Genomic DNA, 14,912 nt, shown 5'->3' with positions numbered 1-14,912 from the left:
CCACTAATCTATTTCTGTGTCAGGCCTGCTTTTTCTTTGTGCTATAAAGAGGTTTATGTCTGTTAATTATTATTATTATTATTATTATTATTATTATTATTATTTGCTGACGTTGACTCATTCAGCACTCTTCGTAAAAATAATAAAACATTCCACGTCAACAAGTGAAAAGAAAACACGTTTCAGCCGTCAACTAAAGATAAAGGTCATTTCTGACAGACTGACCTTTGACCTACTCTGGCTCTTGCTGGCTTTTTTTCCACCTGTATTCAGGTGAGGGTGGACTGTGTGAGTCCGAGCTCTTAGCCAGTCCTGAAGCGGGTGGGCGGGGCCTGTCTGAATACAGGTAGGGAAACCAGCTGTGTCTGTGGAGCAGGTCTGACTGGAACAGAATTCCTGAACGAGGAAGTTCCTGCTGTGACGGCGTCTCAGGTGGAGAGTTTGTGTTCAGTCCTTATTTAAAGGCTGTTTTATTTACTCTGTAAACTCATTCTGGCTGTTTTGGAGCTGAACTGGGTCACAGCGTTGGACTGTTTTTTGTTTTCAGGGCTGCAGAGGAAACAAACAGAGAGCATGTCATCGTGAAAGTGACCGCAGGCTCATCAGAGAGTGGACAGACAGACAGACAGACGTGCCTTTACAGCTCTTCAGAATGATGGGGCTCATCTATCTCAAAGTCTGGGCCTTCATGATCTCTGTCCACACCATCGGTCAGGTACGGCTGGGCAGCATCATCAAAAATCTCTCCGCAGTTACTTTATATAAAGCCACAGTTTAAGCCACATTATACCGAATTAGTAAACAGTAAAAAAAACTAGTTAACAAATAATGAAGGATTCAGCCCGTTAGATATTTACAAGGATTCTGTTCTGATCTCTTTAAACTCAAGACATTAATAGAGATACTAATAAGATAAATATATACACAATATATACACAATATATATATAATATATACACAATCAGCATAATTACACTTCCTCTTAGGAGGCGTCTGTTCCTAAATTTACACTTCTAAAAATAAGACTTACATTTTTTGTTTTTGTTTTGTTTTTGTTTTTTTTTTGTTTTTTTTTTAAAGCTTTTGATTTCTTTTAAAGTTGAAAGATTTTTAGTCTGTGGGTGAAGTTTTATTTTAGCCACTCCTCCATTTTTGCATCCCTGTCCCTCATGGCCACATGGTGAGCAGTAAGATCCCATTGTTTTGAAGTAAATGTGTCCCAAAGTCTGAAAATCAGTGTAAAATGTTAAAATTGTCACTTTCGAAACACATATTTTGTACAATAAAGTCCACTTTTTAGTGTTGTATTGAAAAATATGATGATTTTATGTGTGAACAGCTGATCAAAGCGGTGTTTGCTGGCCATGTACTGGCGAACATTTTTGAGTTCTGCTCAAAATGAGCAAAAATTGTCACCGAAACAGTCAATTTGAAACATTTGGTCAGTTGTGTTAAAATTGTGTTGGTAGTGACAAAATGGAATGTTCAATCATATATATATATATATATATATATACATACACACACACACACACATATATATATATATATATAGTCCATCTGTTTCTCTGTATACTTTGTTACCCTGTTCTTCAGTGGTCAGGACCCCCATGGACCCCCACAGAGCAGGTACTATTAGGGTGGTGGATCATTCTCAGCACTGCAGTAACACTGACGTGGTGGTGGTGTGTTAGTGTGTGTTGTGCTGGTACGAGTGGATCAGACACAGCAGTGCTGCTGGAGTTTTTAAACACTGTGTCCATTCACTGTCCATTCTATTAGACACTCCTACCTTGTCAGTCCACCTTGTAGATGTAAAGTCAGAGGCGATAGCTCATCTGCTGCTGCACAGTTTGTGTTGGTCATTCTGTAGTCCTTCATCAGTGGTCACAGGACGCTGCCCACAGGGCGCTGCCCACAGGACGCTGCCCACAAGACACTGTTGGCTGGATATTTTTGGTTGGTGGACTATTCTCAGTCCAGCAGTGACACTGAGGTGTTTAAAAACTCCAGCAGCACTGCTGTGTCTGATCCACTAGCACCAGCACAACACACACTAACACACCACCACCACGTCAGTGTTACTGCAGTGCTGAGAATGATCCACCACCCAAATAGTACCTGCTCTGTGGGTGACCAGAGGTAAAAATGTAGAGAGCTCTGCTAAAACTGACCTGAAGAACAGAATGGTATAATCATTTAATCAAAAACACCTCAGATATGCTTCATCAATAAAAAAGTAGTTGGATGTTGATAGTTTTTGTCATGGTTTTGTGGTCCAGGCCTACGCTGAGGTGTCTGAGATGAAGCCTGAAGAGCTGTCCGGTCTGCCGGCTCTGCTGGACATTACAGTGCAGGAGGGCAGCAGTGTGGTGATCCCGTGTAATGTGAGCGGAGCTCCTGACCGCATCATGTGGTACAACTCCAGAGGACATGTTCTGGGCGGAGAAGGGTCAGGTGAGATAACTGCTTCATTCCTCTTTCACATGCAGGAGAACTTTGCTCTGCAGTCAGAAGCCGTTGATAGTGTCAAAAGGAGTACAGCTGAAGAAATCCTTAACCATTTACTTATGCAGACATTTTGGACTTTGGGTGGAATTCCCCTTTAAGGGCCCAGTTTCATGGACATGGATTATGCCTAGTTCTAATCTATTGCAGTGCCTGTGGTGAATCACCATTGAGATTTGCTAACACTTTATTTGTATAGTGCACTTTAGATGCTTTGTAGATACTTAATTTACTTTCAAATTACATTTAACTAAATATCTACTAAATTGACCATCATTTTCTTTAACTCTAATCCTAACCCTGACCTTAACCTCGACCCAAAACCTAAACCCAACCCTCACCCTGGTCCAAATCCTAACCCTAACCCCACCACTGTTTAGAGTTTCAACGGGCAGTTTATTAACAACTGTAACATCTGTAGATAATCAATAGGGGACTATAGTGGACTATTCAAATGAAGTGAGAACAATTTTATTTTAGTATAGGCTCAGGCTTAATCTAGGTCTGGGAAACTGGTCCCAAATGTACTAGAAATATTTTCAGTATAAATCTAAACCACTGTTATGAACATATTATTATTGGGTCATTCTACAGAAACGTCCATTTTTGTGTCCCTAGCGTTTGCAGATATATTACACTTGAAAAACATGTTAGGGTTACAATTTATTTACATTGTAAAATACAACAATAAGTTATTTGAACAATTACACCTTCTTGAGCCTCAATTTAGCAATATTGGTTTATAAATCAATTATCAAGAATTCCAAGCACCACAGAAGAGCTCGTCCTCACAGTCATGTGTGAAGGCTGAGGCCATATTTTAAAGTAAAAAACATTTTTCTGCTATTTTAACTACAATAATCTATACATGACTATGGAATATATACATTAAATAACATAAAGAAAACAAATGCCAAATAAATGTTATGAAATTTATAACGAAAGTTGTCCCCGGGAGTCGTGTCACTGGTGTTACCGCGTAACAAAAAATCTCTTATTTTGAAATAAAAGTCACACTGATGACATCACTCGACTTCCTTTTACCTGTTTTCTGAGGATCTATGAAGAAAAGCTCATGGTGAGTCCACTGTGTCTTTCAGTTATCAGAGATTTTCTCATTCAGCTCATGATTTCATATGAAGCTTTTAGCTGAAGTCACTGGTGTGACCGACTTTATTCTGAGGTAACTGAAAAAATAGAATACAAATGGATTAAATTCCATATTTTAGTGGATATTCCATGATTGACAACATGTGGTTTGATGCTCTGTAGCAGTTAATATGTGAAATGCATTGTAAACACCTTTGTCCACCTTCCATGGTTAGATATGAAGAATTCACCCGCATCATTTGCTGGCAGCTCGGCTGGCTAAATAAATGTGCAATTCTTACAAGAGACACAAATTGTCAGTTGCATTTTTTGGGTGCTCTGCTGCTGAAAAAAGCATGCAGCCCTCACTGGGGCTGGAATGATGATTTAACCATGCAAACAACAGTAAGAAATGTGTTTCTCATTCCACATAATAGAGAAAAATCAAGAAATTACATCAGAGGAGTCAATACTGAGGAGCTCATTCACTCAAATGTGGTGATTAACCGGTGCTGAATTCATTAAAGCCCCTGAGTTTCAGATCTAAAACGGGTGGAATAAGACACAAGCGCCACTTTACACTGAGATCCTGTATTTCATTCAGAGGTTGTTTTGCTGCACATGCTCATCCCAGACCGGCACACACCAGCAACAGACTGAACTGTGTGCTTATAATGTGCCATCTGATATGATAACACAGCACTGTTTAATACAAAAAGCTTCACTTTATAAGTACATTTTGGTCACCAAATTGCTAACCGCGAGTCTTATTTAGCACCAATCCAGCGACCCCCTTCTTCTCACGCTGGGGCTGAATCTCAAATCGCTCCCTGCTCCCTACATAGTGCACTATTTAAATACTGGATCCTGCAGTCAAACAGAGCAAAATACAGATACGAAATAGTCATTTGGGACACATCCACACTCGATAAATGATGCACTGTTTGGCTGTAGAGGCTAGAATTTCTAAACTTTCATAGCTAGAACACTGTTTAGGGAGTTCAGAGCCGTTTGGGGTTCAGCCTGGGTTTGACGTGACTTCTGACTGAAACATGGACACGTTTTTCAGTGAATCATATCGTGAGTACTTTAATTCAAGCCTGTTATATTAATGTTGGGGTTGTTTAGCATGTTTGCTCTCGTTTAGGTTAGGTAGCTGACCAGCCTGGTTCTAGTTAAGAACATAAGTTGTCAGCCCCTCAGTTTAAACAAAAAATGGGTTCTCACTTCATCAGTACACTCGGTGCTCCATGTGAGCAGCATGAGAGTCAAAGCTTATTCCATTAGCAGCACAAGGGTTTTTTCCATGCTGTGGTGTAGTGATACACAATGCAGTTGTTGTGAGGTGGTCATTTGAGTGTGTTTTACAACGGCTTCAAATCAGATTTTAGGACCATTTTATAATTCCAGTTATATAAAACCAGACTCGTATTCCTTTGACTGGGGAGAGACCTACAAAACCGAGACTAAACCAAAACTCAACGTTTCAAAAACAAATTTGAAATCCAAATGTACCATTTGTCTCCAATAACACATAACAAATGCGATTTTCAGCTTATTCTGGCTACTGTGCGTGCACATACTTCCAAAAGAGGGGGGCTTTCACCACTGGTGGCTTAACCAGCAAGATGATTGGCTCATTTTATTGAAGAGCAGTACTTTCCCGATAATCTGACGTTGAGCGTTATGAGCGTTCCCGTTCATATTCCAGTCAGTGACCAGTCTCTTCATTTATCACATCTCTGGTAGATGTGACTCATTAGAGCATCTTAGACAATGTGATGGTACAGTAATAACACAGAAGTTGTTAGGGGGCCCCCTGGTGGCCACAGGGCCCTTGGCTTATGTCACTTATTATGTAGAGCCTTAACTGAAAGCTACTAATCAAATATGCTGGACTGTTTTATGAAAAGCCAGCAATGATTTAGGCTTATATTGTTCACATGGCAAAAAATAAGGCATCCCAAAGAGGTCCCTGGATTCAGAAGGTAAGGCGCCCCCTTCTGTTCCTACTGCCTTTGCCATCTTTAGTCTATATCCTTTTTTAGAATGCACTAAAAGAATTTTTATATATATATATATATATATATATATATATATATATATATATATATATATATATATAATGAATAGTTTTTTAGATTGGTGCAGTATTTTAATTTGTGCAATGACACTTGAGCATTAGAGCCACCTGTTTAACACGTTTACGTACAGCTCTGATATGAAGGTGGTAAGAAACTCTTGTCCTCCACTGACTGTCCGCTGTCCTTCTTCTTCACCGTGCAGGTGGTAGGTGGATGCTGGGGAAAGACAGGCTGAACATCAGCTCAGTTTCCTTCGAGGATCGTGGGAGATACACCTGCGTGGCGTGGAGCTCAGCCGGCGTCTCGAACTACACTGTGTCTCTGAGGGTGAGCTACACTCACAGCGGCCTGGGGCTCTACTACGTCATCATCTGCCTGGTGACCTTCACCATCACCATGATCCTCAACATCACCCGCGTCTGCATGGTCAGCACCCACCTGCGCAAAACCGAGCGCGCCCTCAACGACTTCTTCCGCGTGGAAGGAGCCGAGAAACTGCAGAAGGCGTTCGAAATCGCCAAACGCATCCCCATCGTCACGTCCGCCAAGACTCTGGAGCTGGCCAAGGTCAGTGTCAGGGCCAATATTAAACTTTATTATTCCATCAAGGGGACATTAGAGTGCAGGTACATACACTACTGTTCACAAAGTTGAATAACTTGTCACATTTATACGTTTTGTTAAGTACAGTGCAGTGCAGGAAGTTAGAAGTTAGACAACAAAACATATTTTTACATGTTTTAATTGATATTTCATGAATTTTAGGAACAAGAATGTATTAAATTCAAAATAACATGCCACATTTATTCATTTATTGATTTATTTATTTATTTATTTTCAACTATTCTTATAGTACTTTAAGAAAATGTAAATGTCCATAGAAAGAAGCTGTAGATTATTAAAAAAATATAGACATTTTAATATATTATTACATTAATATTACCAATAAAATTTACATTCAAAATAAAGATATATTATAATTAATGTCCAACATGACTTTAATGGAATTAATATTATTAATAGAGTGAAAATCTATTCAAATTAACATCCAGAATGCACTTCCATTAAAATGAAGCATGCTAAACTAGCAGTGTTACAGCAAGATAGCTTTTGGTTACACTGAGAAACATTAAGGTCAAGGATAAAATCTGCAACTTTGTTCTCAGAGAACCAACAGAAACACTTCTGTTTTACCAAAGCTGAGCACGAGGACGTCCTGCTCATCCAGGCTTTTATATCTTTAATACGGCCATTATGTGTAATCAGCATAAAAGGTAACGGCAACATTGGGCCTCATTCTCCAGTATCTTCCTAGGTTTGTTCTTCAATGTGTTCTTGAGGAAGGTCAAAGAAAAGTCTACGTCAGATTCATGACGTGTTCTTAAAGCGCAGAACTGTTCTCACCTTTGTGTTCTTGAGTGAGTGTAGATTCTGTTCTTATCTAAGAACAAATCCCAAATAAAAAACACTGGTGAGTCAGAATCTTCGTGAAATCTGTAAGAAGAAATTCCTTCTTAAGAACGGTTGGTGAATATGGCCCAATGTGATTATGGATTATGTGTACAAGGGACTGTAAATAGAAAGAACAATAAGGGGCCTAAAACAGAGCCTTGTGGGACACCAAATTGCACTCCTAATTGGGAGTCTGTTAAGTAAGACAGGCAAGAACTTTGAAGAACAACTGTTTTTCCAAGCATGTCCATTAAATATCATGATAAATTGTATCGAACGTTGCACTCAAATCAAACTGCACCCGAAGAGAGACTTTTACGCAATCTGAAGGAACCAGTAAGACACTGACCACTTTAGCCAGCGCTGACACTCTGATTATTACAATAAAATCAAAAACCAGTAAGATTAATATCAAATTAAAGTAAAGAAATAAATAAAATTTAAAAAATAAAAATTTTAATTGTAGTAAAATATTGATAAATCAGTATCCAATTAAAAAAAATCCAGAAAGTCTCTTATTTCAAAAATAGTTATTAAATCAAAAATTATTATCAATAGATAATTCTATAATTATGCTATTAATGTATATAAAATAATAAAATTTATTAACATATGTTTTAATTATAATGTGTGTATATATACACAATATGAAAGAATAGGACAGACTTGACTTTAATAAGCTCATAATTGTAATACAAACATTAAAACACTTCGGGTTCCTGCAGGTGACGCAGTTTAAGACGATGGAGTTTGCCAGGCATATGGAAGATCTGGCCAGAAGCATTCCGCTGCCCCCACTCATCCTAAACTGCAGGACGATAGTGGACGACGTGTTGGACCATCCGGCAGAGGGTGGGGGTCAGGCGGCCATTGAAGAGAACTTGGCATCAGTTCAGCAGAGTGAATCAGCGGAGAGAGAGTCACTCTGTAAGGCCAGCCTGGATGTTAAAGTTTCTGTCCACCATTTATCAGACACTGACCATCCCACTGGACACAGTGAAGAGACTGAAGTTACAGTGCCTATGCTCTAGATTAGCGTAGATAAAGCTAACGTTTACCATGGCTATAGCTAATTACAGGAACAGTTCAGTCAAAAAAGCTAACGCTGATAACAATAAATGAAAACAAACAGCCACCTGTTAGCGTGACGCATGATGACAACATGCTAATTGGCGGCTACTGACTTCCATTCACTGTTAGCCACATTAGCCTATTTGGTTCAGCTGCTCCTTTTAATGATTTAGTCCCTACTTGAAATGTTGTTTCCTGGTTTGAACTTGATCACTGTTGAATATGGTAAATGTTCAAGTAACAAGTAATCAAATTTAAGTATTTATGAGTAATTAAATCGTAACAGGTAATAGGATGTGTAGCTGAACAGCTGAACATCAGTTGTAAATGAAGTGGGTGTAAACCAGGGGTCTCAGCTTCATACGACCCATCATGTATTTACAATTTATCCTTATTTCCAGCTTGCAAATCTTTTTTTTTATTTTCTGCATATAAATATTTTCATCTGGTGGGTAGATTAGCTTCACTGATAAGACACTGTGTGTGAATACCCAACATAAGGTCTATAAAATCAGCTCAGACTGATGATTACGATATTAAAAGCAGACTGAGCATGTGCGAAAACAGACAGCAGTACGAGGCGCAGCAAAACACTTTAGGAGCGACGCTGAAACCAAATACATGCTTGACGAAATGAAGGACTTAAATATTCTTCATCTTCTAGATGATGTCTGTTCATATTTTCAGGTAAAAGTGGCGCGATGATTTTTTTTTTTTTTTAAAGCCACAGCATGAAGCTTGACTTTTACGTTGTGTTTGTGTCTCGTCTTCTGTGAGTTTATTGGCTGGTTGTAAAGCAGAAATCTGATTACTGTCTGACTCATGTAGACCTGGAGTTTCCCCATTATCTGATTACTCAAGTGCATGTAAATGTGTTGATCAGATTACTGACAAAATCTGATTTTCTGCAGTTATCGGATTATTAAGTGCATTAAAATGCACTCACTAACCTCACTCGCATCTAGCGGGAACACCAGTGGTTCCAAAATAAGAGTCCCTTATAATTTGACTGTTAAATGTAAGCTTTCCTGATTTAATTGAACAGTAAAATAGTTAAAACTCTATGTACTGCTAATCCTACTATTACTAATAATAGTAATGATAAAGTATCATTACTCTTATTATTATTATTATTATTATCATTAATTATTATTATTGGAAGTGGTACTAATAGTAGTAGCAGCTGTGGTCTGAGGTGACAGAAGAATCGCTAATAAACACTGACTAAGATGCATTTAAATAAGTGCATCTTTTATATAGTTAAAATTCATACATGAAAAAATGTGGGGCACATGTAAAGACCACCTGGCTAGTGGCCCCCAGGTAATTTGAGATTGAGACCCCTGGTTGAAGCTGTTCATGACCTTTGACCTGCCTGAATGACATGTCCAAGGTTTTACTGATTACTGATTGTTTATTGTTTGTTTTTCTCTGTTGCTAAAAATGTCCTTCTCTTTTTTTGCCTGTTAAAACACTGGGATGTCAATCCTACAAGATATAATTGCTATGATTTGATGATTAAAGTGATTTGGTTGTGTGTAAAAATCAAAAACCCAAACTGAGCAGTGTTTCCTCTGTACACACAGGAAGTACTGCAGTAACTTGAAGTGACAGATGCAGTAATGCAGGGTCTCCACTAGATGGCAGATGTTCTAATAATAGTCTGGTGGAAGTGCTGCGTTAAACAGATGTCAAGTTTTGTGGCCTGAACAGTGCAGTGAAATTATTACTTGCATCGTTTCCCCGGAGAATAAACACATTAACAATAACAATAAATAATAACACCATACAGCATTCAGACCCCACAGGAGACAGTCAGTACCGAAGTGCTTATAGGAGAGGCTGTTTGCTCAGCAAACATTTGAGCCACAGGGGAAAACCGGGTACATCTAAGTACACTAGTCAGGGCACACTAGCAGGCTCCTCTTATCCCAGTCGGACGGATCCACTGACGAAGGGAGGGGGGTCCAATCTCATGCGGGTCTTGTAAAGAAGGAAATATGTTAGAGGGATCGAGATCTTTATAAGTAATGTTTGTATATACTTATCGTTAAGACTGTCATGGGTTGCAACCAGGTGTATGTTGTCACTGTATAGTATGTGCTGTGTGTGTTTTAGTTATGCACCCCAGGGTTGGGGTTTGGTGTAGGCTGGGGCAGAGCTTAGAGTACAAGAGCTCCGGGTCAGCCATTCAGAGAGAAGTCTCACCTGTACTCACTTTTAGCCGCCCGTGTAGCTCGAGTCAGCGTGAGTCAGCCTCGCAGCTGTTACTCAAACTCCCTTGTAAATAGTGTATATTTTATTGCGTTTTCTTTCCCTTTGTTCAGTGTTTTGTTTATTTGTTTATGTCCTCTTGTTTAATAAAATCACGTCTTGCACCTGTTTGGAGTAATCACGTTAGTAAGCGCCGGCCCACCCACACAGACCTGAACCACGAAGCCCACGTAAAACCGAAATCCTCCATCTGGGGGTATCACCCTCTAACACAGCATGTGAAAGGCCAATAAAAACAGAAAGCAGTGGTTAGTAAATTATATATCATGTTTTTCCTTATAAACCTTTTTCATTAATATATGCTCATTCCAAATATGACCTTCCGAGAAAACGACTGCCCACCTGTCCGGCCGGACACTGCTGGATGATTGTTTGTAGAGCTCTCCGGCTACCCGCTTCAGACCAGTTACCCACAACCCAGTCACCGCCACCTGCCTTGGACTGGCTGCCCACTCTACACTGAAGTCTCCTAACTATTACTACCTCCTAACTATTACTACTACTACTACTATTAATATTAGTAGTATAATAATTTTGTAGGTAGTTTGACCAGAGAAGGTTGGGTCCCCCCTTGCGAGCCTTGGTTCCTCCCAAGGTTTCTTCCTCAGCTCTGAGGGAGTTTTTCCTTGCCACTGTCGCCCCTGGCTTGCTCACCTGGAGGATTTACATTTCATGTTAAAACTTTGTTCTAAACGGATTTCTGTGAAGCTGCTTTGTGACAACATCAGTTGTAAAAAGCGCTATACAAATAAATTTGATTTGATTTGATTTGATCCTACAACATGTTCCAAATGGGACAGAAGCTTATTTACCACTCTTTTACACCACATTTACTATTAACAGTGCTGGGAACTGAAGACACAAACCGATCCAGTTTTGAAAGCAGATATTTTGTGCCATTCTTCAGTTATATAGTCTTCATCTGCGTGACCATACACGGCCTTCGTTGTCATATTTTGCACTTCATAATGCACCGCATGTTCTCAGTAGGAGACGGGCAGGACAGTCTAGCACCCGCACTGTCTCATTACGCAGCCACATGCAGGATGTTTTTTGGTGTTGTCATTTTGCAATAATCTTGAACGTCTCTAAAAGGCAGCATGTGTTGCTCTAAAATGTGTTCAGTTTTAATGGTGCTTTCACAGATGTGCAAGTCAACCACTAACACCCCCTTACACCATGACACATGCTGGATTTTGAACTTTATGCTGGTAACAATCTTGATGGTTCTTACTACTTTGCCCCGGAGAACAAAAGGTCCATTATTTCCATAAACAATCTAAAAGTTTGACTCGTCAGACCACAATACATGTTTCCACTGAGCTTCAGTCCATTTCAGATGAGCTTGAGCCCAGAGAAGTCAGCGGTGTTTCTGGACATTGCTGATATGTGACTTCCACTGTGCATAGTTTAGTCTTAATGTGCGTTAGTGGATGCAGTAATGGATGGTGTTTATTGACAGTGGTTTATCGTAGTATTCCTGAGCCCATGTGGTGATCTCCATCCCAGAAACATGATGGTTTTAATTCAGTGCTGTCTGACCAGTTGAAAGTCATGGGCCTTAGGTCAAGCATGTCAAACTCGACCACTAAAAGGGCCTTAATGAAAAATCTCAACAAATCCGAGGGCCAGAGAGCGTTTCTATTTTAATACACCAATATGTCAACAGCAAAATAAAGCCACTTGTAGTGAACCTTCAAATATTACATGTGAATACTTGATATATTTGGGCTACATTAACTACAGATAACTGTTAAATCTCTTTAAACGTCTGAGTGTTTATAGTGTTTATAGTGTTTATAGTGTTTATGTTGGTTGAACTGCAACTAAAACACAGCTGTTTTTGGTAATATGACGTGTGCAACTGGGTAAAAAACTGCTGTCCCATACATTGTTATCAGGAGTAGTGTGTCAGAGCAAATTATGTTGCAGTGCATGCTGGGGACTGTAGTGCTACTGATTGTGAAATGGGCTAATTTTAATAGAAAATCTAAATAACTTTGAGGGTCGGTTTGGACAGAGCCATGGGCCGGATCTGGCCTGCGGGCCTTGTGTTGGACACATGGGCATTAGGTTGTGGTTTTTGGCACTGAGATTTCTCTGGGTGCCCTTTTTTTTTTAGTATTCTTTGGGATTTTTTCCCCAATTTTCTCTCTATTTTAGTGGTTGGGACTCCCTTAATCACAGAATACCACCAGCACTAGGAGGCTAGGAGGGCAAAGGCTAACACAAGCTTCCTCCGAGTCCTGTGAAGCGTCACCGCATCTTTTCAAACTGCTGCTAAAACAATGTCATTGGGCAGCTGAACACGCTTGGAGGAGAACGCTAACTGCCAGTTCTGTTGCATCAGCTATCAGATGCCTGCGTGAGAGTGATACGGGGGGCAATCATACCCACCCAGGGAGAGCGAGGACAACTGTGCTCTTTCGGACTCCCAGCCACGGACAGCTGTGGTATTGCCGGGGATCGAGCTCATGATCTCCTTGTGAGAGGGCCAACACTTAGACCTTTGCACCCCCTCCTCCCCTGAATATTTTGATCTTATTATGCACTGTAGAGGGTGAAATACCTAAAATCTTTTCAGCTGCTCGCTGAAGAATGTTCTTAAACTGTGACTAAATTTGCTGAAGCTTTTTTTTTGCAAAGTAACGAGTCCTGACTCACTCATACAGCACTCAGCACGATTGCATCAGATGTTTGTTGAACATTTCACAATGTTCCTAGTCTTAAATTGCCCCTTTTCTTGGAACGTGTTGCAGGTATCCATATCAGAATGCACATTTATTTACAAAAAAACATGGAGTTGATAAGATAATAAAATAAAACATAAAATACCCTGTCATATCAGGACAAATTAGATGTATAAATCACTGCTTTCTGTTTTTATTTGCATTTCTCATACTGTCCCCATGTGTTTTGGATTCGGGTTTTCAGTATAAGAACTTTATGCGAGTCGTTTTTTTTTCCCTCTCTTCACTCTGAACTTATTTTAAACTCGTCACACTCTCCTTTGTTTGACTGTTAACCTTTGCTTATTGTTACGGTCTGTCGGACTGACGGTTGGATTTTGTTCTCTTGTTAATTACCTCTCACCTTCCCGTCCTTTCTTATCTGAGCTTAGCTGAGCTTCCAGGCCTCATCTACTAAAGACTTTTACTACACTTCAGTACCCTGCGCTGATTAACTCCTCCCTCACAGGGCTGCACAGTACAGACAAAACACCATATCATAGCTACTTATAGTACATACATCTCAAAAACATTATGAATGCACTAATGAGCTCCTGATGTAGTAAAGTCTAGCCTGATGTATCTAAAGACTAAACTGCATTGATTTTGGCTAAATTCATTTACTTTTTTTTGGATTACACATCTGTCTTCTTTAATCAAAACATCCACAGAAATATATATATATATATACACTATATGGACAAAAGTATTGGGACACACCTCTTAATCATTGAATTCAGGTGTTTCATTCAGTCTCACTGCCACAAGTGTATAAAATCAAGTACCTAGCCATGCAGCCTGCCTTTACACACATTAATGAAAGAATGGGTCTAAAGAGGTCACTGAATCCAAGCGTGGTGCTGTAATAAGATGCCACAGTTACAACAAGTCAATTTGCGAAGTTTCTTCCCTCCTAGATTTTCCACGATCAACTATGAGTGGTATAATTGAAAAGTGGAGGCGTTTAGGAACCACAGCAACTCAGCCACGAAGTGTCAGACCACATAAAGGTACAGAGCGGGTCGCCGAGTGCTGAGGAGCATAGAGCATAAAAGACACCAACACTCTGCTGATCAATAACTGCAGAGTTCAAACCTCCTCTGGATCAACATCAGCACAGAAACTACACCAGGAGCTTCATGGCAGGGTTTCCATGGCCGAGCAGCTGCATGCAAGCCTGTGGAGTGACGAATCAGCTTCTCTATCTGTCAGTCTGATGGACGAGTCCGGGTTTGGCGAGTGCCAGGAGAACGTTACCTGCCTGACTGCACTGTGCCAGCTGTACAGTTTGGTGGAGGAGGGATGATGATATGGGGCTGTTTTTCAGGGGTTGGTCTAGAACCCTCAGTTCCAGTGAAGGGAAATCTTAATGCTTCAGCATTCAGCAACATTTTGGATAATTGTACACTTCCAACTTTGTGGAACAGTTTGGTGAAGAACCTTTCTGTTCCAGCATGACTGAGACCCAGTGCACAAAGCAGGCCTGACTGGGTGAGTTTGGTGTGGAAGAACTTGACTGGCCCTCACCTCAGTCCTGACCTCAACCCCATCAACACCTTTGGGATGAACTAGAACGGAGATTGTGAGCCAGACCCAGTCAGAAATTCCCACAGACCCTCTCCAAAGTCTTGTAGAAGCTTCCCAGAAGAGTGGAAGCTGTTACAGCTGCAAAGGGGGTCCAACTCCATTTTAATGCCTGTGGATT

General features: G+C 40.1%; 1 protein-coding gene across 1 annotated transcript; it reads left to right on the top strand.

Moving 5' to 3' along the window:
* The first annotated feature begins 330 nt into the window (after positions 1–330).
* On the top strand, positions 331–10,582 carry LOC118819949 (microfibrillar-associated protein 3-like). The gene is made up of 5 exons (XM_036587981.1): positions 331–432; positions 548–715; positions 2,283–2,457; positions 5,884–6,248; positions 7,859–10,582. The coding sequence occupies exons 2-5, from the start codon at positions 653–655 to the stop codon at positions 8,162–8,164; spliced, it is 909 nt and encodes a 302-aa protein (XP_036443874.1). The 5' UTR covers positions 331–432; positions 548–652; the 3' UTR covers positions 8,165–10,582.
* The last annotated feature ends 4,330 nt before the right edge of the window (positions 10,583–14,912 follow it).

Source organism: Colossoma macropomum, unplaced genomic scaffold, assembly GCF_904425465.1.
Source record: "Colossoma macropomum unplaced genomic scaffold, Colossoma_macropomum, whole genome shotgun sequence".
In the NCBI taxonomy this organism is placed as follows: domain Eukaryota; kingdom Metazoa; phylum Chordata; class Actinopteri; order Characiformes; family Serrasalmidae; genus Colossoma; species Colossoma macropomum.
This window is presented reverse-complemented; position numbering and strand designations above follow the sequence as displayed.